We start from the raw sequence: 21,950 nt of genomic DNA on the forward strand, positions 1-21,950 counted from the left end.
TTATTAATAAAAAGAAATTAAAAGCCACAACACTAACCTTGTCGTCTTTCTTGCGAAATCTAAAATGCTTTCATACCTCTTACTTTTTATGTGAAGGTAGCATCAACGTCGATGAACCCCCTAAAACCGCCATTTTAAGCACTGAATGAAAGAATGACAGGCTCTTTGGTAACATCGCGCAAGGCAAAAAAGAGGGTGACATCTAGTGAAGACGACAAGTAATTTGATTAACGTTAATCTTACGTTCAATGTTTGCAGAAAAAAATATGGGGGAAAAATCGATTCTGCTCTTTGAGAATCGATTCTGAATCGACCATGTTTTAAAAATACGATTAATCGAAAAATCTATTTTTTTGCCCAGCCCTAATCAATACATAATGCACAAAAACCTGACATGATGAAGTCATGGTTTAAATCAAAATCCTACTTAATTACAACATTGTATAATTCATGCATGCTATCATGCAAATATGATTATTATGACATGAGTTAAATGCACTAATGTGAATGCTACAGCATGCCTACTTAGTATTTTATTTAAAAACAGAAAAGAAATAATTTTTTCCTTTACATAATAGAAACGCTGACAACCGTCCCAGTTTTAGTGTATTCATGCTCTCGTTGGTGACAATCTCATATGACTAAAGAACTGACGACTTCTTCCTGTTATGTCAATAATGTAAAATAAATGTGCCATCTACCGCAAATATCCCTCTTTCTTTCTCTCTCTTTCTCCCAGGGTGGTACAGAGGATACACACTGCGACAGAAATCACAGAAGGTGTTTGATAATTATCATCCTACTGATAAAGTGACAATCTAATCATTACCTGACATTCAACAGCGGCCCGAATGAATTGTGTGGGTTCTCACAAGTGCTTTTGTTCATTGTCTTATTTCAAAGGGCATTTTCCCTGCCAACTACATCCATTTGAAAGAAGCTAAAGTTGAAGGAACTGGGTAAGAGGCGAATCGTATGTTAATTTTGCTCTGTAATTCATTAGTGACAAATTGTCCGTCACTCAGAAGTTATCTGGCGTGTATAGTGGCTTGCAGTAAAATGTATTTCAGTTTAGGCATTTTGTGATTATTTTTATTATACGTTCTGCTTTCTGCCGCTATCCAGAATTAATACACAGAGACAGCTACTGTATAAGCAATTCATTGCTTGTTTTTCCCCGTGGCTCTGTGCTGCTTTCAAAACATTGCACCTGTTTCCCACTAGCAGTGCTTCATTCTTTATGCTTTAGCTGCGACATCTGAATCATGTTTTTCTTACATCCGTCTTTATGTTTAGCAAACAAGAGACTGTGGTACCTGCAGACTTACCCTTGGTGCAAGAGCTTGGGACGACGCTGAGAGAATGGACACAAATCTGGCACAAACTTTACGTGGTATGTCAATCCACCTGTGGCGCAAGCCGATCGAGTTCATCTTTGGCTTAATACAGATTTTCCCACTGTGTGTTCATTCAACAAAGTCAAACCCCGTCACGAGTGTTAAGCTGTCTTATCGTATTCAATCACCTGTTCCTGTGCACCGCAGAACAACAAGACCACGCTGTTCCGGAACGTTCAGCAGATGGCCTACAGCCTGATCGAATACCGCTCGCAGATCGTATCGGGAACGCTTCCCAACGATGACCTGGTGGAACTCAAGAAGAAGGTCACAGCCAAAATCGATTATGGGAACAGGTGTGATACAGCTTCACATTTACTCATCTTTTACATTCGTTTGGGCCAAAATTCGACAGACATTTTGTCTTAAGTAAAGCATCAAAGCATTTAAAGGAATAGTTTACCAAATAGCCTATAATTTAGGTATATGACTTCATTTCTTCAGCCGAACACATTTAGGGCTGGGGTTTCTTACTCTGTATATTTATGGGTGATTCTCACAAAAACTTGGTTTTAAGAATGTCAAGCATGAAAATGTAAAAATTGCTTAAATTTACTTTTTTTCCCACCAGACATTGAAAAACAAAGTCTGGAGTAAATGGGAACATTAATTTAAAATCTTTTACTTATCATTTAACACTTTTTGTAACATAATTTAAAAAATTAGTCCTAAAAAATCTCATTACCACAACAGTCAGAAAACATCAACACTGAAATATTTTCAAAATAACATGACAAATCTGAAAGAACATAATTTGGAGATTCTGCACATGCATTAAAAATCAAAGTATTATGTTTCTATTAATTAAATTAACATTTAATAAGCATCTGTTGCGGTAATGATAATCAAAATGTCGTGTAAGCATTCTGACAAGACAATATTTCAAATTAACTGTAAAAAAATGATCTTACCTGGTAGCCATCTTGAAGTAACTGGTCCATGTGCTTGGTCACTCAAAATCAAACTTTATTAAAATTCTGTATGTGTGCTTAAACTGTTCTCAAAAAGTGTTGCGGAGGATGAGAACATCAGGCATGGACACATCATTTTCCTCATTTTTCTTCATTATTATTATACATGAATATTCAGTAAATATTTTTTCTGTCATCTAAAGTAGTCTAATAGGGTAATATTTTTGTGTTATTTTGATTAAATTACAACATAACGCATGTTCAAACACATCCGGACACATTGCGGTAATGAGAATTTCAGCAGAAAATGAGATAAAATTTACAATTATAAATTCTTATGTTGAAATCACACATTGTGCAAGCTAGAACACAGTATTGTGTTAATTCTGATGCTTTTTAATGTTACTATATTACACATTTTAAAGCTAAAATCATTAGTGCCGTGGTGTTTCAATGGTTTCGTGAGAATCACCCTTATATATTTGGATTTATTTTGCACCAGCTAGATTTTTTTTGTGATTTACTATACTTTTGGTGAATAGGGATGGGATGGTCATCTGGGAATACAGGATGATAACTTTTGGGGGAAAAAATGTTGAGAGTATTGTCTGTATTTTGGCACTTTTTCTGTACAGTGACAATAAAAACTTTAATAAAAATATCCTGGCTTTGTAATGGCATTGAATAGTGGCTGTTTTTTGAAGCCCATCCATCATCAGGGAAAATAGTCCATATGACTCTGGTGAGTTAACAGATGTGTTTTGTTTGTGAAGGAAACATATTTTGAGTGTACTTAGTGATCAATACATTGTGTTTGAATGTAAACACATCTGGATAAAAAATGGTGGGACGTCATCTGGAAATGATGTAAAAAAGGCTGGCTTCACATCGGTCCATATGATGATGGTTCTTACAAGTCTTATAATGCGCAGTCACGACCCGCCATCATCTCGATGTGTTAACATTTAAATGCAACATATTGATCGCTAAATATGCTCAAAATACAAATCTTTTTCTCTCACTAACATATTGTTTAACTTCAAAAGACATTTATGTACCTGAGTCGTATGGACTCCTTTTTCTGATAACAGATGCGCTTTATAACGTCCACTATTTAGTACCATTACAAAGCTTTATGCCTTGTACAGCCTGCCGCCATGTTGTGAGGGATGGACGTCCAGAACGTGTGCTTTAAACCTATTGTTTAGTACCGGGATGCTGGTCATGTAGTCATCAAAACAGAAAATACATTATTTTACAAATTTTCACAAGAGAAAGATCCTCAGAAATCATGGATTGTTAAAATATGAAGGGACATATGACCTAATTTTGAGGTAAGAGATGCTCAATGTCTAGATAAAATCGATTTTGTCATTATTTTCTAATGTTGTAAGCATGCTTACTTTTCTTTAAAACACCAATATAGTCCTATAACCAAGTACATATCTTCAATTCATACAGATTACAAAAATTGCAAGGCATAAATTCATTAAAAACTTTTCTCTGGTAAGTTTTTTAAACCACAATGACTGGAATCAAGAGAAGCAGGATTCATTTCTAATGAAATAAAATGTATACACAATAGGGGTGTGACGAGACACTTTATCCACGAGACGAGACGAAACACGAGATTGGGTTCACGAGAACGAGACGAGACGATATTTTTACACTTTTTAAGAAACCCTCAATGATAAAACAAATGAATAAGAAACTGAAATCACATTATTCTAAATGTTTTAACTAATCAAGGACTGGCCCTATCAATTCTTTTGCTAACTGATAATGAAGTAATTTGTTATTTTGGGGTAATAAAATAGACCCAAGTGAGCAGTAGCATTTAAAATTACATAATAACGAAGATGCAATAATAATTGGTTCAAATAAAGTATTAAAACCAAGTTACATTAAACAACATTTTGTGGCCTATAAATAAAAAGCATTATGTATGTATTATAACAAATGCCTGCAGGGGGCGATAGAGGACTCGTCTCGCGGAGGCTGTCTTCACTTTCACTTTAGACGGAGAGAAACGCTTATTTTTAGTCAAACAATGTTTAAATCCATTAATATTTAATATATGTCCATTTCTTTACACTAGAAATGATACAGCCCCTGTCATTTTTTGAGCAAGAACATGCAGACATTAAATCATGTAAACTCTGTGTGAGGGTTTGCTGCTGAGACTTCACATCTGACACTGATCAACAGACAAACACAACGCGTCTCAGACTTCACACAAGCTCCCAGACGAACATTATTGGAAACCTAAACAAAAAAAGGAAACGCAGTAAATGACAAATATAATGCATGCACTGTAAAGGGTCAAAAAGAAAGCTGCATCCTTCGGAGGTCGCATATGCAGGCTGCATACGTCATCAAGGTTTATTTCAGATCATTAACTGAGCATTACATTCGCAAGTCGTGAGCATATTACAACAATTTGCGATTTACTAAATAATTAGTAAACTTTATAATTGTTAATAGTCTCTAATAAGACAGCGATGAAGTAAATGCAGTTTAAAAATGCGACCTCTGAAGGATGCAGTCTTTTATTTGAGAAACGGCCAGCACCTCCACAAGAAATCTCGCGAGACACACCCCTAATACACAACTTTTGGGGTTTTACCTCTAACAATACTTGCACAACAAACTTTCACAAATAGCTTGTTATCAAGTCAATAACAACTATGTAGTTTCCATGTAAAAATGATTTACAGCTCCCCCATGTGGTTGAAAAGCGCAACAGTGCCTGGTATCAGACACTCTTCTGCAGGCAGGGAGAGGGGCGGGGCTGGGTGCTCTACCCTCCACCGCCATTTTCAGAGTGTGCTTGTAGCAGCTAGGAGGCTGCTCAGGTTGCAGCAACAGTGCAATTTGTCCAGTTAAAAGTTGTTCTATCACTGAAATAATTTTAGAGACATAATTTAAAGGTAAAAAAACTACATAGTGTTGCTTTAAAGGGACATTCCACTTTTTTGAAAATATGCTCATTTTCCAGCACCAGAATGAGAGTATAGTCCTAACCATATCGGCCTAGAAAATCGTAACTTGTAATTTTCTGTCGATCTTAGTACACAATGTAACTACAGAAGAGTTAATTTTTTAATAGGAAAAGTATTGAAACTCTTATTTTTAGCGCGATGCCAATGGTCTAATCAGATTCAATGGATTTTGCAAAGCTATGCTAAGAGTGCTAGTGCAAGATCCAGAGATGAGCTGAAAGGATTCCAAAAAGGTAGAAATCAAATGTTTAACTTTAGGGGAGCTGGAAAATGAGCATATTTTCAAAAAAAGTGTAATGTCCCTTTAAGTCAATGTCTTCAAAAAACAACAAACAATACATGGGACTTATGATATATACAATGTAGAGATGTATACTTGTTGTTAAAAGTCATAAAATATTGTATTGTTGCACTATATTGGTGTTTTAAAGAAAAGTAAACATGCTTATGAGAATTTAGTGATTAGCCAACAGGCTAATATCCAAAACTCTCATCACAAATACGGTCATATGTTCCTTCTAATTTTAACAATCCATGTTTACTGAGGTTCATTGTCTTGTGGAAATTTGTAAAACGATGTATTTTCTGTTTGTGATGAATGACCAGCATCCCGGTACAAAACAGTAGGTTTAATGCGGGTTACACACCAAAGATCTTTTACATCTTATAAGATTTTTAAAACGTGATAGACCACAAACATGAGGATAAAAATTCCAGATTTAACCATATTGCTCCTATAGTGTGTGGTGTACCATAATGTGTCAAAGACAGCACACCACACATGAACAGATTTTTAACCAAAGTCTCGGAAATCTGGCAAAATCTCACGAGACTTCAGAATAAGCATGGCGGACGATATGCAGGAAGAAATTTCAATGATAGTGTTTGGAATGATTTTCACAGAAAATTCAAGGAAAAAAATAAAAGGGTTTGCGTGAAGTCGTGGAGATCGCATCAACTTCCGTCACACTGCTTCCGTCTTCCATCATCTCACTTTCTGATTGGATATTGTTTCGTTTTATGGGATAATCTCAAGAGCGTGCGCGTGTTTGCAGCGATTTTTGTGTGATCATATCAGTGAACACCCCTGACCACTCGGTGAGTTTCACGTCTTTGTAAACGAAAGTTTAATGCATTTTAGGAAGGATTGTTCCAGTGCACCATTAAACCAATTGTAGAGGTGGGAGGTGAAACACAAACACCCGAAAATTCTCAGGGCAGCCGCATATGTCGAAATTTCAGTCAAAACGTTCTATTTCACCATAAACAATCTGAAAACAAAGCTTTAAGTGTAAAATACCGAACTTGTCCTTTAAACATGCTTAATCGGGGCTGCTCCGACGTTCTTCCGATCAGGTTCGGACACACTTAACACACCTCACACCAAAAGAAAATCTGATAAGATAATCTGTAGAACCATCAAGATAATCAGGACATAGCTAGGATTGTCAGAAGGGGCGAAACGGCCCAAAATCAGCCCGATTATCTTTTGGTGTGTACCCAGAATAAAGTGCACGCTCTGGACGTCCATCCCAAACAGCCTTGGTTTGGGATCAACCGAGTGGGAATGAATATGGCGTATAGAGCCAGGACATTACTTAATGTATCTGTAAATGTGTTTGACTAAAGAAAGGTAGTTATATTGACCTAGGATGGCATTAAGGTGAGTAAATTATGGACTAATTTTCATTTTTGGGTGAACCGTTCCTTTAACCAGTGTAAAATGATCAGTATTATTTGGTAAGATCTCATGCTTTCGCACAGGATTCTGGGTCTTGATTTGGTAGTGCGCGATGAAGCGGGTAACACATTAGTCCCGGAAAGCTCCAGCACCGTCAGCCTTTTCAGAGCACACGAGGCTGCGTCCCGCTGTATTGATGAGAGGATTCAGGAGGAGAAGGTATTACCCATCACAACTACTTCTGTTAACCCAACAACCATCTTTAAGTTAAAACCAGTCCATTCAGATTAATATTTATTTGGCGAAAAGCTACATACACTTTTTGAATAATTCACAGATATTTTTTAGGTGACTCTAGGAGGGACGCTAGCTCATGCATTTGTCCTTACATTATAATGGTTTAACGACTTTACTCTCACGGGAGACTCGAAACATCAGTTGCACCCACCGTTGTGTATTTCATCCTGAATGATGTCTCTCTGTTGCTGTTTTGTAACAGATGCGCCTCCAGAACGTTGATAAGCGGCGTCAGACCCTCTTCAGCGGCGTACACACGTTTAGCCTCCTCATGAATCTCAAAAACTTCGTATGCAACATTGGTGAAGACGCAGAACTCTTTATGTCATTATATGACCCTGATAAATCTGAATTCATTAGGTGAGTCTGTCTTTTTTCTTTTGTTAAAGCAGAAATTATTAGATTAATTCCTGCAGAAATGTTTGAAATATGTTGAATGCTGTGCTGAACGATGAATCACAACAATATAAAACAATTATCGTATAGTGCGCCTGAGGTTGATTCAGAGATGATAATATTGTTAGGAAACATGTTGGACTATGAGTAATGTGTTCAATTCATTCTTGAATCATTGTAGCACGGCTTTTTATGCCTACATGTGTGTCTGATCCTGAGCAGATGTTCATTGTGTCCTTGATGATTTTCTGGGGTTTAGCCTTTATAATTTTTAAAGAGTCCCATCATCAAAAATACATTTTCCTTGATCTTTTGAAACGAAAGAGTTCATTGTACTATATAAACATACTGTGATGTTCAGAGCGCAAAAGGTCTCTCCTAGTTTAATAAGACTCTCTATCTATTGTCACTTATCTGAAAAAATCTCTTGGATTCAAACCTTAGTTTGTAATTGCAAGACTGAATTCACACATCAGGCCTACCAAGGGCGATAAAGTGAGGACAGTGTAGGACAGAAAAATTAATGATAAGAGTAAAATGTTGTACAGTCTGTCAAAACCGGTTGTTGAAGTTTATTTTTATAAAAATCTCTGATGGTCTTATTCTCATCTTGACTGTTTGTCTGGGACATTTCAGTACAGTGAGTCCTGTGAGCTGTTTCTTACCTTCTTCTTTCTTTAGTTTTGAAATAAGACATAGTGCACAAGAAATGCTCATAAACACTAAAAACCTGGCTTTACATTGTAAGTTAGCCATAGGAGAAAAACACCAAAGTGGAATTTCTTGGGATGCACCATACAAAATTTCTGTGCCAATGCCGATATTCAATTACTTAGAATAACATCCGCCGATACGGATTGATACCGATAGTTTAGTTTTTTAAAAATTCTTCTAATCCTAGAAGTGCAAAGCAAACTGCAATTCTGTGTCATTGTTTCCCAATTCAACATAGTCATACAGCATGAGTTACAGTGCGTTTTGATTGCCAGAATATAATCTGCCCTGATCATCGGCTGTTTTTATCTGTCGATACCAATTATAGGCCGACACATTGCTGTATCCTTAATAATTTCATAAATTAAGTGTTTTTTTCAAAGACTCAAAAACACAAATTGCTTTTATCTGTTGATGACAATAATAAATCAATACAACTGTGCATCCTTAATAATTTCACAAATGAAGCGTTATTTTTATCGTCTACTAAAAACACAAATTGCTTTTATCTGTCGATACCGATTATAGGCCGATATATCGGTGCATCCCTAATAATTTCACAAATGAAGTGTTGTTGTTTTCATAGACTCAAAAACACAAATTGCTTTTATCTGTCCATACCAATTATAGCCCGATACATTGGTGCATCCTAATAATTTTACAAATTAAGTTTTTTTTCATAGACTAAAAAACACAAATTGCTTTTAGCTGTCTATACCAATTGTAGGCCGATATATCGGTGGATCCCTAATAATTTCATAAATTAAGTGTTTCTTTCAAAGACCCCAAAACACGAATAGCTTTTATCTGTCGATAACGATAATAAATCGATACAACTGTGCATCCTTAATTATTTCACAAATTAATTTTTTTCATAGACTTAAAAACACAAATTGCTTTTATCTGTCGATACCGATTATAGGCCGATATATCGGTGCATCCTTAATAATTTCACAAATGAAGTGTTTTTTTTTTCATAGACTCAAAAACACAAATTGCTTTTATCGGTCAATACCAATTATAGCCCGATACATCGGTGCATCCTAATAATTTTACAAATTATTTTTTATCATAGACTCAAAAACCCAAATTGCTTTAATCTGTCTATACCGATTGTAGGCTGATAAATCGGTGCATCCCTAATAATTTTACAAATAAGTGTTTTTTTAAAGACTCAAAAACACAAATTGCTTTTATCTGTCGGTACGATTCTAGGCCGATACAATGCTGCATCCCTAATAATTTCACAAATGAAGTGTTATTTTTTTCATAGACTAAAAAACAAGAATTGCGTTTATTTGTAGATACGATTATAGATCGATATATCGGCACATCATCCCTAATAATTTCACAAATGAATTGTTGTTTTTTCATATACTGAAAAACACAAATTGCTTTTATCTGTCGATACCGATTGTAGGCCGATATATCGGTGCACCCCTAATAATTTCACAAATTAAGTGTTTTTTTTTTCAAAGACTCAAAAACACAAATTGCTTTTATCTGTTGATACAGATTATAAATAGATAAATCAGTGCATCCTTAATTATTTCACAAATTAAGTGTTTTTTTCAAAGACTCAAAAACACAAATTGCTTTTATCTGTTGATACAGGTTATAAATAGATACATCAGTGCATCCTTAATTATTTCACAAATTAAGTGTTTTTTTCATAAACTGAAAAACACATATTGCTTTTATCTGTCGATACCAATTGTAGGCCAATATATCGGTGCATCCCTAATAATTTCACAAATGAAGTGTTATTTTTTAATAGTCTCAAAAACACACATTGCTTTTATCTGTTGATACCAATTATAGGCCTATACATCGGTGCATTCTTAATAATTTGACAAATTAAGTTTTTTTTCATAGACTCAAAAAAAGCAAATTGCTTTTATCTGTCTATAATGCCTGTAGGCCGATATATAGCTGCATCCCTAATAATTTCACAAATAAAATGTTTTTTTCAAAGACTCAAATGCACAAATTGCTTTTATCTGTCTATACCGATTGTAGGCCGATACACATCGGTGCATCCCTAATAATTTCACAAATGAAGTGTTATTAGACTTAAAAACACAAAATCCTGTCATATTAGCTCAATTAGATTTCTCTCACTAATTTGTTTGGCAGAAAACAATTTGTAAATATAACTGGAAAGTATGACACATTTTATTTTGTCCTCTCAGCGAGAACTTCCTGGTCAGGTGGGACAGCACAGGCATGCCGAAAGAGATCGAAAAACTTAACAACCTGCCGGCACTTTTCACGGTAACGCAGATAAAAATGTTATACAATGTATTTCCATCATTTTTATGAACTTACAAATGGGAATATGATAAGGGAAAAGAGCACAAAGGATTTTGCTTGTGTTAACTCAGTAATCTGACAGGAAAACAATTTTAAGTGCTTCATGCGGTTCTCACCGGGACTCTTTATGACCTCTCTGTGTCCAGGATCTGAGCAGCAGTGATCTGATCAGACAGCGCCTCTTTCTGGTCTGTCAGATTATCCGTGTGGGCAGCATGGAGCTGAAAGAGGGAAAAAAACAGACAGGAGGACTGCGAAGGCCGTTCGGAGTCGCAGGTTCTGAGCTCATAGCTTTTGCATTGCATTATTTTAAATTTATTTATGTTTATGCATTTATCCAAATCATTTAGAGCGGTTTCCTGGACAGGGTTTAAGTGTAGTCTCTGACTAAAAAGCATGTTCCAGCTGTTTTAACTGAAAACAGCTTGCACTTAAGTTTCTTAACACACATCAGTCTCAATATGCACATCGGTGTTTGTAAAAACGACTTAAATGTCCTGATATAACTAAAGCCTTCTGGCTTAATCTAAACCCTGTCTGGGAAACCACTCCTTAAAGTATACATGTATCACTCCTTGCCGTCTTTTGTTAGAAGTATCACAATTTAAACTTTTCAAGTGGCTGTGAGAATCAGGAAGTATGATGCCGTATTGTATAACATCATGCTTACACAATGCACAATAGTTATATGTTGTCTCTGTTGTTTCTCTTTGATCTGTGTTTGACTTCGGTGTGTCATATCTGCGCTTGTTCTGTCTGGGCTTCATCAAAGACTTTAGCATTTTATTAGCATGAGACCGCTGTGATCCCTCACCATCCCTGTCTGTGCAAATGATATCCAATCTTTCAACCCATGCAATAAACAGCTAGAAAATAAGATGAGTTTTGCTTGAATAATTGCTCTTTTTCACTGCATGGTATGACTCGGTAGGGCTTACTTTTGTTTTTTTCACTGTATTTAGTACCTGGTAAGTTTTTTTTTAGTATGACCTCGGTTGAGGTTCCAACTGATATTAAAATGTGATGTGTAAACACTGATTTCATCATGTGGCTTTGTTGTATGTGTTTCCAAACTCTCTTTCGAACATTGTTTAGCAGAAGCACTCCACCCAAAGGAATCATGGTGTCAATGCATAATCAAAAATTTCACCACCTCCTCAAAAATTTCACCACCTCCTCGCCGAGGGGTCATGATGCGATTTCATCTTTGGAGTGTTCGTGCATATGAAAGATCTGTAAAGTCACAAAAATTAAAGTCTCAAGCCCAAAGAGATATTCTTTCTAAAAGCGAAGGGTCATCCATGCCTTCTTAAAATGCCTCATTCAGACACGCCCCCACATATCTACTAAACTTGATGGAAAGACTTGCACAACACCACCCAAATGTATACGCAAGAAAAAAAGACGTAACTTCTTTTTGCTGTAGCATTTGTTGTGGTAGAGACTCTTAACTAATATTCCAAATATGGTAAAGGGCGTAACATTTCCGTCACACGCTTAATATTCGTCACACGCTCAAGCCCAAAGAGATATTCTTTCTAAAAGCGAAGGGTCATCCATGCCTTCTTAAAATGCCTCATTCAGACACGCCCCCACATATCTACTAAACTTGATGGAAAGACTTGCACAACACCACCCAAATGTATACGCAAGGAAAAAAGACGTAACTTTTTTTGCTGTAGCATTGTTGTCGTAGAGACTCTTAACTAATATTCCAAATATGGTAAAGGCCGTAACATTTCCGTCACACGCTTAATATTCGGCCAATCACAATCCACTGGATAGCTGACCAATCGGAGCACACCGCACTTTTCAGAATGATGAAAAATCTTTGTAAAAATCTATGCCTTTTAGAAAGGAGGGGCATAAAGTAACAACAATAATGTACGGTATGTGGAAAATAACATTGTTTTTTTATAGTGCTGGGCAAAGATTAATCGCGATTAATTGCATACAAAATAAAAGTGCATTTTTGCATAATATATGTGTCTGTGCTGTGTGTAATAATTATGTATATTTAAACACAGACACGTACATATATACATTTCATAACATTTTTAATTATATATTATTTTTTTGTTTATATGTATATAATATAAAATGTTTAAAAATGTAAATAAATGTATACACACATGTAAATGTTTCTTAAATACATACATAAATGCGTGTGTATTTATATATACATAAGATATGAGTGTGCTGTGTGTTATTATTATGTAAAAAATCGCGATTAATCTTTGCCCAGCACTAGTTTTTTAACCTTAAACCACGTAAACACATTGCATTACATCGAAAAGAAAAAGTAATTTGTATTTATGTCATATGACCCCTTTAAACTTACAGCTCCAATAATATGTGTTTTTCTGAAGAACACATGAAGTACTTTACCTATAAACTAGCAGCACATGTTTGCTTGGCTTTAGTTATAATTGCATTGCTGCAAGTGCATGTTTTGTTTATTTTAACAATCCAAGGCATGAGCGAACAGCTTAACCCAGAATATTCTTTAACCCTATAAAGAACATATGGCTGCGGTGTTGTGTGTACACAAACTCTTAATCACGACAAGCTGTCAGCATTTTCGCTAGTTAAAAAAAGCTCTTATTTGTCCATTTCAGTACTTCCTCACATTACTGTTTAGCTACCACCTGAGAAAATGACTGATTTTCAGGCATTGCTTTTTCTCAGTCACATCTCACAGCTTGATGTGGCTCTGTTGTGACGTGTTAGATTTACGCTGCTCATTGTATGCACGCCACATCTTTGCTACAGTCAATATATTTCTCCTTTTGTGCATTTTTGTCTTATTATCTTATAAAGATTGTTTGTAGTTTTCTATTTATCTGTATGCTTTCAAACATATATAACCTTTCACCTCTATAAAGATATTCATTGGATAATGGTTTAAAATATAGTATATGCTATTCTTTCAAAAGGGTTTTATCTGAAGTATTTTGTCATTGTGCTTGTTGTTGTTGTACAATTGCAGACAATAACATTATGTTGAATGCCTGCATTGCATTGTTCATGAGCTTTCATATAGGCAAATATTACATCAAGGCCTCCAGTTGAGTTCAGTCTGTGTTTTTTTTAAAGCTGGGTCATTTTATCCTGTTGTAAAGGTGTCTGGTTTATTGTAACAGCCTGTTTAATTCGCCTCATTTTAAAAGATCTGCAGACTGGATAGCACAAGCAAGACGTGTTGTTTATTTTATACACTTTATTCTCTAGATATTTATCAGCAGATCTTTTTCAATCGACTTACAAGTCAATATTCTTTGAGTTTCCCGTATAGGGAAAATCGATCTCGGCACATTCCCGAGTGCCAAACAAACATTTGCACCGTATGTCTGACCCCTGAACACTTTTGATATCCAAATATGATATATTATTGGTATTTGTGAGATTTAAGACTTATAATAATGATTTTAATACATCTACAGTGCAGTATAGTTCAGATCAGCCTAACTTTCTGTTTCTATGCATCCACAGTTATGGATATCACAGATATTGCCCACGGTAAAATTGATGATGATGATAAACAATACTTCATCCCTTTTCAACAGTAAGTGTGACTTTATCAGATTCAAAAGCATTTTTCCTCGCACATTGTTGTTTATTTTGGCCGGAGTCTATCACGCACTGTAATAGTTTTGTTACCTCCAGGCTATTTTCTCTCCATCAGTTTTGTCGCTCTCCTCTCTGACTCTCTCTTCTCAGGATCGCCATGGAAACCTACATCCGTCAGCGGCAGCTAATCATGTCTCCTCTCATGCCGTCTCGTGTCATCGTCGAGAACGAACCTCTCGTCGCCGTCTTCAACAAGGTCATTGCCACACGAGAGGTCAACCACAAAGGACAGGGTACAGACAGCCAAAAAACACACAACTTTACACGAGTGTTTATATAGATGGCGGTGAATGTGGTCTGGTAGATGTTTGGAAACTAGAACGAAAATTGTATATTTAATATTTTACAGGGCTGTGAAATCAACCACCATCTCTCTATCAAATAATTGAACCAACCTTGAAATAGCCAATACGAGAACTTGAAAGTCGTACACGCACATACGTTTTTACAGTTCATCACAACCAGAATAATTTATATCGGGTTGATGTTTAATGTGTTAATAATAAATAACATGTAAGGTTTTCTATTGATCTGTTATTCAGTAATTGGGTTTGTTGCCTTTCTTCACGAGATCCATTGACTATTATAACGGCATGCTTTTGGTTTCAGGGCTGTTCGTGACCCTAAAACTGCTCCCTGGAGATGTGTTCCAGGTTCAGAAAGATTATCCTCATTTCGTGGACCGCACAACAGCTATTGTCAGGAAAATGGGCTTTCCTGAAATTATCCTTCCAGGTGAGTCTGTCCATCATTTAGTTGCAGTTGTAATAGCGGTGCTTTTAAGATCTACAGAGATACTTTAGTAAATCCATCCGAGGTTCTCTTTTCATCCAGGTTTTGTCGTGTCCATTAGCGGTTAGCATTAAAACGCAGTAGTTAACATGTATTTATGGGTGATTTTAGGCACAGTTCTTATTTCTTACAGGTTATGTGAGGAACGACATTTACGTGACGCTGCTACAAGGTGAGTTTGATCGTGGAAAGAAGAAGACCCCGAAAAATGTGGAAGTTATGATGAGCGTTTTGGATGAAGATGGAAACCCCATGGAGGTAAATAAATCTTACATTATAACATTTTTTAATACGAGTAATGTATAGGCATTTGCCCTTGGCCTTTACTACCTGTCCTTGTGGCAAAGTTAGTATTGCTGTGCTGTACAGTATGTTGGCTGATTTTGCCAAGTGGTTGGTGTCCTCAGGGAAACATTATGTTGACCCCATGACAACATTTCAATCATCCAACCAACTAGATTTCAGAATTAAATTTAAAGTTTGTTTCAAGTTTATTCTTACAACCAGGATTAGCTACAAATAAACTTGTATTTTTACTTATAATTTGATTTTAGGGTTCAGTTATGGTTGGGGTTTGGGGTGGGTTTAGGTTTTATTTACAAAAAGGTTGTCCTTGGGTCAACACATCAAGAGGAAATCTCTTACTTGTCCTGATTCAAACAAAAAGTCATAGATATAAATACATAGATGCCACACTAACAGCTGTTTATATGGGACACTAGACATAAATTTTCCGCTATTTTGGAATGGTTTGAGGTGGTACATACCGGTGTGGCCAAGTCTGTGATATTTTCATGAAATTGAATTACTTTAAAAAATGTTGACATGGATCGTTTTTCGTGTAAATGTGAAAAAGATTTTGTTTATCGGCTATCAGAGTTCAGTTTAGACACTAGCCTAAGTTCCGCCCAGACGCGTAACCACGGCAACGCACCTGTGTCCAATGAATCCGTCTATATGGAGCAGTTGAATGAGCCATCTATGTATTTATATCTATGGCTTTAGTTGCATTAGAAATTTATCAAAGTCGACTTAGAATCAGAAATGAGACTATTTGGGTGATTCTCACGAAAACTTGGTTTTAAAAATGTCAAGCATGAAAATGTAAAAATTGCTTAAATTTACTTTTTTTCCCACCAGACATTGAAAAACAAAGTCTGGAGTAAATGGGAACATTAATTAAAAAACTTTTACTTATCATTTAACACTTTTTGTAACATAATTTAAAAAATTAGTCCTAAAAAATCTCATTACCGCAACAGTCAGAAACAACATGACAAACCTGAAAGAACATAATTTGGAGATTCTGCACATGCATTTAAAATCAAAGTATTATGCTTCTATTAATTAAATTAACATTTAATAAGCATCTGTTGCGGTAATGATAATCAAATGTCGTGTAAGCATTCTGACAAAACAATATTTCAAATTAACTGTAAAAAAATGTTACCTGGTAGCCATCTTGAAGTAACTGGTCCATGTGCTTGGTCACTCAAAATCAAACTTTATTAAAATTCTGTATGTGTGCTTAAACTGTTCTCAAAAAGTGTTGCGGAGGATGAGAACATCAGGCATGGTTCATTATTATTATACTATATCTAAAGTAGTCTAGCAAAACATCCATTTATTTATTTTCTTATTATTTTTGTGTTAATTTGATTAAATTACAACATAACGCATGTTCAAACACAGCCGGACACATTGCGGTAATGAGAATTTCAGCAGAAAATGAGATAAAATTTCCAATTATAAATTCTTATGTTGAAATCACACATTGTGCAAGGCAGAACATTGTATTGTGTTAATTCTAATGCTTTTTAATGTTACTATATTACACATTTTAAAGCTAAAATCATTAGTGCCGTGGTGTTTCAATGGTTTCGTGAGAATCACCCATTTACTTTCTTACTCCACGCTTTAGGATGTTAAAGGGACACTCCACTTGTTTTGAAAATTTGCTCATTTTCCAGCTCCCATAGAGTTAAACAATTGATCTTCACCGCTTTGGAATCCATTCAGCTGATCTCCGGGTCTGGTGGTATCACTTTTAGCATAGCTTAGCATAATCTATTGAATCTGATTAGACCATTAGCATCGCATTTAAAAATAATTAAAGAGTTTTGATATTTTTTCTATTTAAAACTTTACTCTTCTGTTGTGACATCAGAACTTTACTCAAAACTTTACTCTTCTGTTGTGACATCAAGAACGACTGAAAATTAAAAGTTGCGAGGAACTATACTCTCATTCTGTCGTAATAATTAAGGACTTTTCTGCCATACCATGGCTGCAGCAAGCGCAATGATATTACGCAGTGCCCGAAAATAGTCCCCTGCTATTGAATGTTACCAAGGGGACTGTTTTCAGGCACTGCGTAACATCATTGCCTCAAGAAGAGTCAAGTTTTAAAAATATCAAAAATCATTTTTGAGGGCAATGCTAATGGTCTAATCAGATTCAATGGATTGTGCTAAGCTATGCAAAAGTGGTCCCGCCAGACCCGGAGATCAGCTGAATGGATTCCAAAACGGTAAAACTCAAATGTTTAACTCTAGAGGAGCTGGAAAATGAGCATATTTTCAAAAAAAGTGGAGTGTCCCTTTAACGTGTTTCACTAGCAAGAACTGAAAAACAAAACAAACTTTTTTGTTCCCATAGATGTTGTTTCCCATTTCGTGTTCGTTTTATTTCTCGTTCCCACTATCTCTCTTCAGAAGGCCATATATCCAGGAGGAGGTTATGAAGGGATCACAGAATATAAGTCTGTCATTTACTATCAGGTCAAGCAGCCCTGCTGGAATGAGACTGTTAAGGTACAAACATAAAGAATAAAACAAAGACTCGCTGTGTACAGACTATAAAGTGCAGTTTAAGTGACACGTCCATGTGTCACATACTGTACAGAGAAAATTGAGGTTTTTACTTTTGTGGCAGCTCGTTCAGCATAGCAATTTTGCCCGCCTGTTTATACAACACACTCAACGCACTGTTAATGAAAGACTGATGTCATTAATAATTCAATCTATTAAGCTCATAAACAGCGATGTAATACATTTCAGTAAATATCTGTGCTGTGTGTCAAGACATGCACGTACACTCTTTGCAAAAAAAAGCGAGTTTGAAGTGATAATTTTAAATACATTTAGCAGATGCTTTTATCTAAAGTGACTTACAAAAGCAAGGAACAAAAATTTAAGTGATTTGTCATAGTAAAATGGTTGCACAATCACTTTCAACTTACAAAGTTTAACCGAGATTCAGATTTTTAAAATAATGTTTAAGGTCACTAAAGTATTGCAATGATGTTTAAAGGTGCAGTGTGTAATTTTTAGAAGGATCTCTTGACAGAAATGCAAAATAATATACAAAACTAAATTATCAGGGGTGTATAAAGATCATTCATAATGAACCGTTATGAGTTTATTACATTAGAATGAGACGCTTTATCTACATACACCGAGGGTCCCCTTACATGGAAGTCACCATTTTGTGCAGCAATGTTTCTACAGAAGCCCTTAACGGACAAACTTTTTTACTAAGTTGTCTCCAACAATGACATGTTTGTCCGGTGGTGTCTTTCGTAGCTTCTCTATGTGTTTCAAAAGCAAAAGGTGAGCAGTGGACTGAGCTGTTGGTTGCAATTCGCAATCTCACCACTAGATGCCGCTAAAATTTACACACTGCACCTTTAAAGTATAATGATCTTTCTTTGATGGTGTGTCTTGTATTGTGTCCAAGACAAATTCATGCTTATGCTCTCTTATGTCCGTCAGGTGACTATACCCATCGAGGATGTTTGTCGATGTCATCTGAGATTAACTTTTAGACACAGATCATCTCAGGATTGTGAGTTCTTTAGATAAGTACACAGATTTACCTTAAAGGGATAGTTCGGCCAAAAATGATATTAAACCCATGATCTACCCACCCCCAAGCCGTCCGAGATGCACATGTCCATCACCTCTCAGACAAACACATCTTCAGACATTTTAGAAAATGTTTAAGATCTTTCAGTTAATTACCCTCAGAAGGACTTTGTTTATCATCGTGGAGCAGTTTGGATTTATTTTGTGAAGGAAAGATGCACATTTTTTGGACTTGAAGGAGTGGACCCCATAACTTTACATTTTAACAACTGAAAGATATAGGAAATTTTCTAAAATAACTGAAAATATGTGCGCCAAAAAATGATGGACATATGCATCTCGGGCTTGGGGGTGAGTAAATTATGGGTTTAATATCATGTTTGGCTGAACTATTCCTTTAAAGGACATTTCATCTTTGTTCCAAAGGCAAACAAATTAGATTTTAAAACTGATTGTTATATTTATACATGTTATATTTATAAAAACATAACACGTATGCATTTGCCAGATGCTTTTATCAAGAGTGATATTCCAAGTGTATTCAAAATATAAATTTCCGCGAAAAACTCATTATCTTGGCATTGCTACCGTCACGCTTTACCAATCTGCAAGAACACAATTTCACAATCATCATCATCTGATCAGTTTGTTGCTCATTGTATACTAAATATCCGCTGTATCTACATCTGATGCAAAATCTGGATATGGCTAAAACCTAAATTTAGCATGTAATAACTTTTGATTTATGACCCGATGATAATATCACACATTTATCCACTTATACATGTTTTTTTTTGTTTGCAGCCAGAGATAAGTCCGAGAAGCCGTTCGGCATGGCTTTTATCCGTCTGATGAAGTCAGATGGCACCACACTTCCAGATGGAAGGCATGATCTCATCGTCTACAAGGTGGATATCTTAAAAGACATGTTGTGTTTATGCCGTGCTAGTAGCCAGTGATACCTAATAAATGCTTTTAGTTACCTATGACATTGCTGAAATGTTTACCTATCAACCATCCAGCTCTATCTAACCTTGAGCATCTTTATGAGTCTATTGATACGAGTGAAATTTTCATTGTACAAAAGTAGTATTCATTCCTTTAGCGGTGAAGCATGTGATATGTAGAAACAAAATACAGACTGAACCTTGAAATTTGTTTTTTAGTTGACCTACTGTATAAATTGTTTGTATTAGTTAATGCATTAGCTAACGTAAACTAACAATAAACATAGTGTTTTGGCATTAACTAACATTATTAAATATTATTACACGCTCGTTGGAATGCTTGATTCTGATTGGCCAGTCGCGACATTTGCACCACACACTCAAAAGTAATAACACACGGTCATTCGGAGTTTAATATCACACATAAATGTAATATAAATGTCTTTTAATAAGATATATGACATTATATTTACAAATTTGTGTATTTATGACATCTGAACGTGTTGTCTTATCTTAAAACTGAAAGTAGGCAGCAGGTTGTTATCACGAAATAGGCCCCTTTGCTTTTGCATCGCGTCCTGATCACACTGTCAGGGCTTATTTCTGCGATAACAACTGGCTGCCTTTATATTATCCCTTACATTATCCCTTACATTATCGCTCATTGTTAGTTCCTGTTAGCTTATGCCCAAGATTTCATAGCACTTTTCTTATAAATATTGCTGTGACGGATCGCAGTTGATCCGTGATCCATACGGTTTACGACTCACAGTTTGGCTCGCATGCGATTCGCGGATTAATATGCAAATGTTAACGCTCAAGTGATTTTAAACAATTTAACCGCAAAAAGGTGCAAAAGTGAGCAGCTTTTTGTGTGCACAGACACACACGCGGTTGAATGTGTCTGGTCCAGCTCCAGTCAGACGTGATTATCCCTTTGCCCTTAAAAGATCAGAAGTCGTGATGTGTAAACTTTAAAGAAAGTTGCGCTACTGTGTCTCATATTGTAGTTCATTAACATACATTTGGCGAATACAGCAATAAAAACAAAGTAATGATTTTATGTGAGGCAACTGTTTATGATTTGCCCTCCATTTTTGTGCGCGTGCACGTTTAAGTGCATTCAAAAGTGCTCACATGGAAAGACGCGTTTCAAAAAGCAAGCAAACATACAATCTTTCTGTTCTTGACAGGGCACATACAAACAGAATGATCTCCACAGTACTCTTTTCTAATAAAAACATTTGTTTATGTTTTAAGTGTATGTATAGATTAGCCAGAAACCAGTTCGAGCTTATCTTAAAGAGACAGTAACCTTAATTAAAGGAATAGTCTACTCATTTTCAATATTAAAATATGTTATTACCTTAACTAAGAATTGTTGATACATCCCTCTATCATCTGTGTGCGTGCACGTAAGCGCTGGAGCGCGCTGCGACGCTTCGATAGCATTTAGCTTAGCCCCATTCATTCAATGGTACCATTTAGAGATAAAGTTAGAAGTGACCAAACACATCAACGTTTTTCCTATTTAAGACGAGTAGTTATACGAGCAAGTTTGGTGGTACAAAATAAAACGTAGCGCTTTTCTAAGCGGATTTAAAAGAGGAACTATATTTTATGGTGTAATAGCACTTTTGGGAGCACTTGGACTCGCCTGAAAAGTCTGCTCCCCTTCTTCATCTCATAATGGGAGAGGGAGGGTGTTACTGAGTCGAAGTACTCCCAAAAGTGCTATTACGCCATAAAATATAGTTCCTCTTTAAAATCCGCTTAGAAAGGCGCTGCGTTTTGTTTTGTACCACCAAACTTGCTTGTATAACTACTCGTCTTAAATAGGAAAAACGTTGATGTGTTTGGTCACTTCTAACTTTATCTCTAACCATTGAATGAATGGGGCTAAGCTAAATGCTATCGAAGCGTCGCAGCGCGCTCCAGCGCTTACGTGCACGCACACAGATGATAGAGGGATGTATCAACAATTCTTAGTTAAGGTAATAACAT

At 35.9% G+C, this 21,950-nt stretch overlaps 1 protein-coding gene across 3 annotated transcripts in view; it reads left to right on the forward strand.

Moving 5' to 3' along the window:
- Window positions 1–21,950, forward strand: part of dock5 (dedicator of cytokinesis 5) — a 98,954-nt gene that overhangs the window by 16,121 nt on the left and 60,883 nt on the right. For all 3 annotated transcript variants that reach the window (XM_073868123.1, XM_073868124.1, XM_073868125.1), the window contains 15 exons: window positions 740–780; window positions 904–959; window positions 1,297–1,393; window positions 1,545–1,693; window positions 7,075–7,210; window positions 7,491–7,648; window positions 10,591–10,672; window positions 10,858–10,987; window positions 14,204–14,276; window positions 14,432–14,574; window positions 14,951–15,076; window positions 15,267–15,391; window positions 17,848–17,946; window positions 18,907–18,979; window positions 19,804–19,907. In XM_073868123.1, coding sequence (XP_073724224.1) covers window positions 740–780; window positions 904–959; window positions 1,297–1,393; window positions 1,545–1,693; window positions 7,075–7,210; window positions 7,491–7,648; window positions 10,591–10,672; window positions 10,858–10,987; window positions 14,204–14,276; window positions 14,432–14,574; window positions 14,951–15,076; window positions 15,267–15,391; window positions 17,848–17,946; window positions 18,907–18,979; window positions 19,804–19,907 — 1,592 coding nt within the window. The remainder of the gene's footprint in view (window positions 1–739; window positions 781–903; window positions 960–1,296; window positions 1,394–1,544; window positions 1,694–7,074; window positions 7,211–7,490; window positions 7,649–10,590; window positions 10,673–10,857; window positions 10,988–14,203; window positions 14,277–14,431; window positions 14,575–14,950; window positions 15,077–15,266; window positions 15,392–17,847; window positions 17,947–18,906; window positions 18,980–19,803; window positions 19,908–21,950) is intronic.

This window comes from Misgurnus anguillicaudatus, chromosome 5 (genome assembly GCF_027580225.2).
Source record: "Misgurnus anguillicaudatus chromosome 5, ASM2758022v2, whole genome shotgun sequence".
In the NCBI taxonomy this organism is placed as follows: Eukaryota; Metazoa; Chordata; class Actinopteri; order Cypriniformes; family Cobitidae; genus Misgurnus; species Misgurnus anguillicaudatus.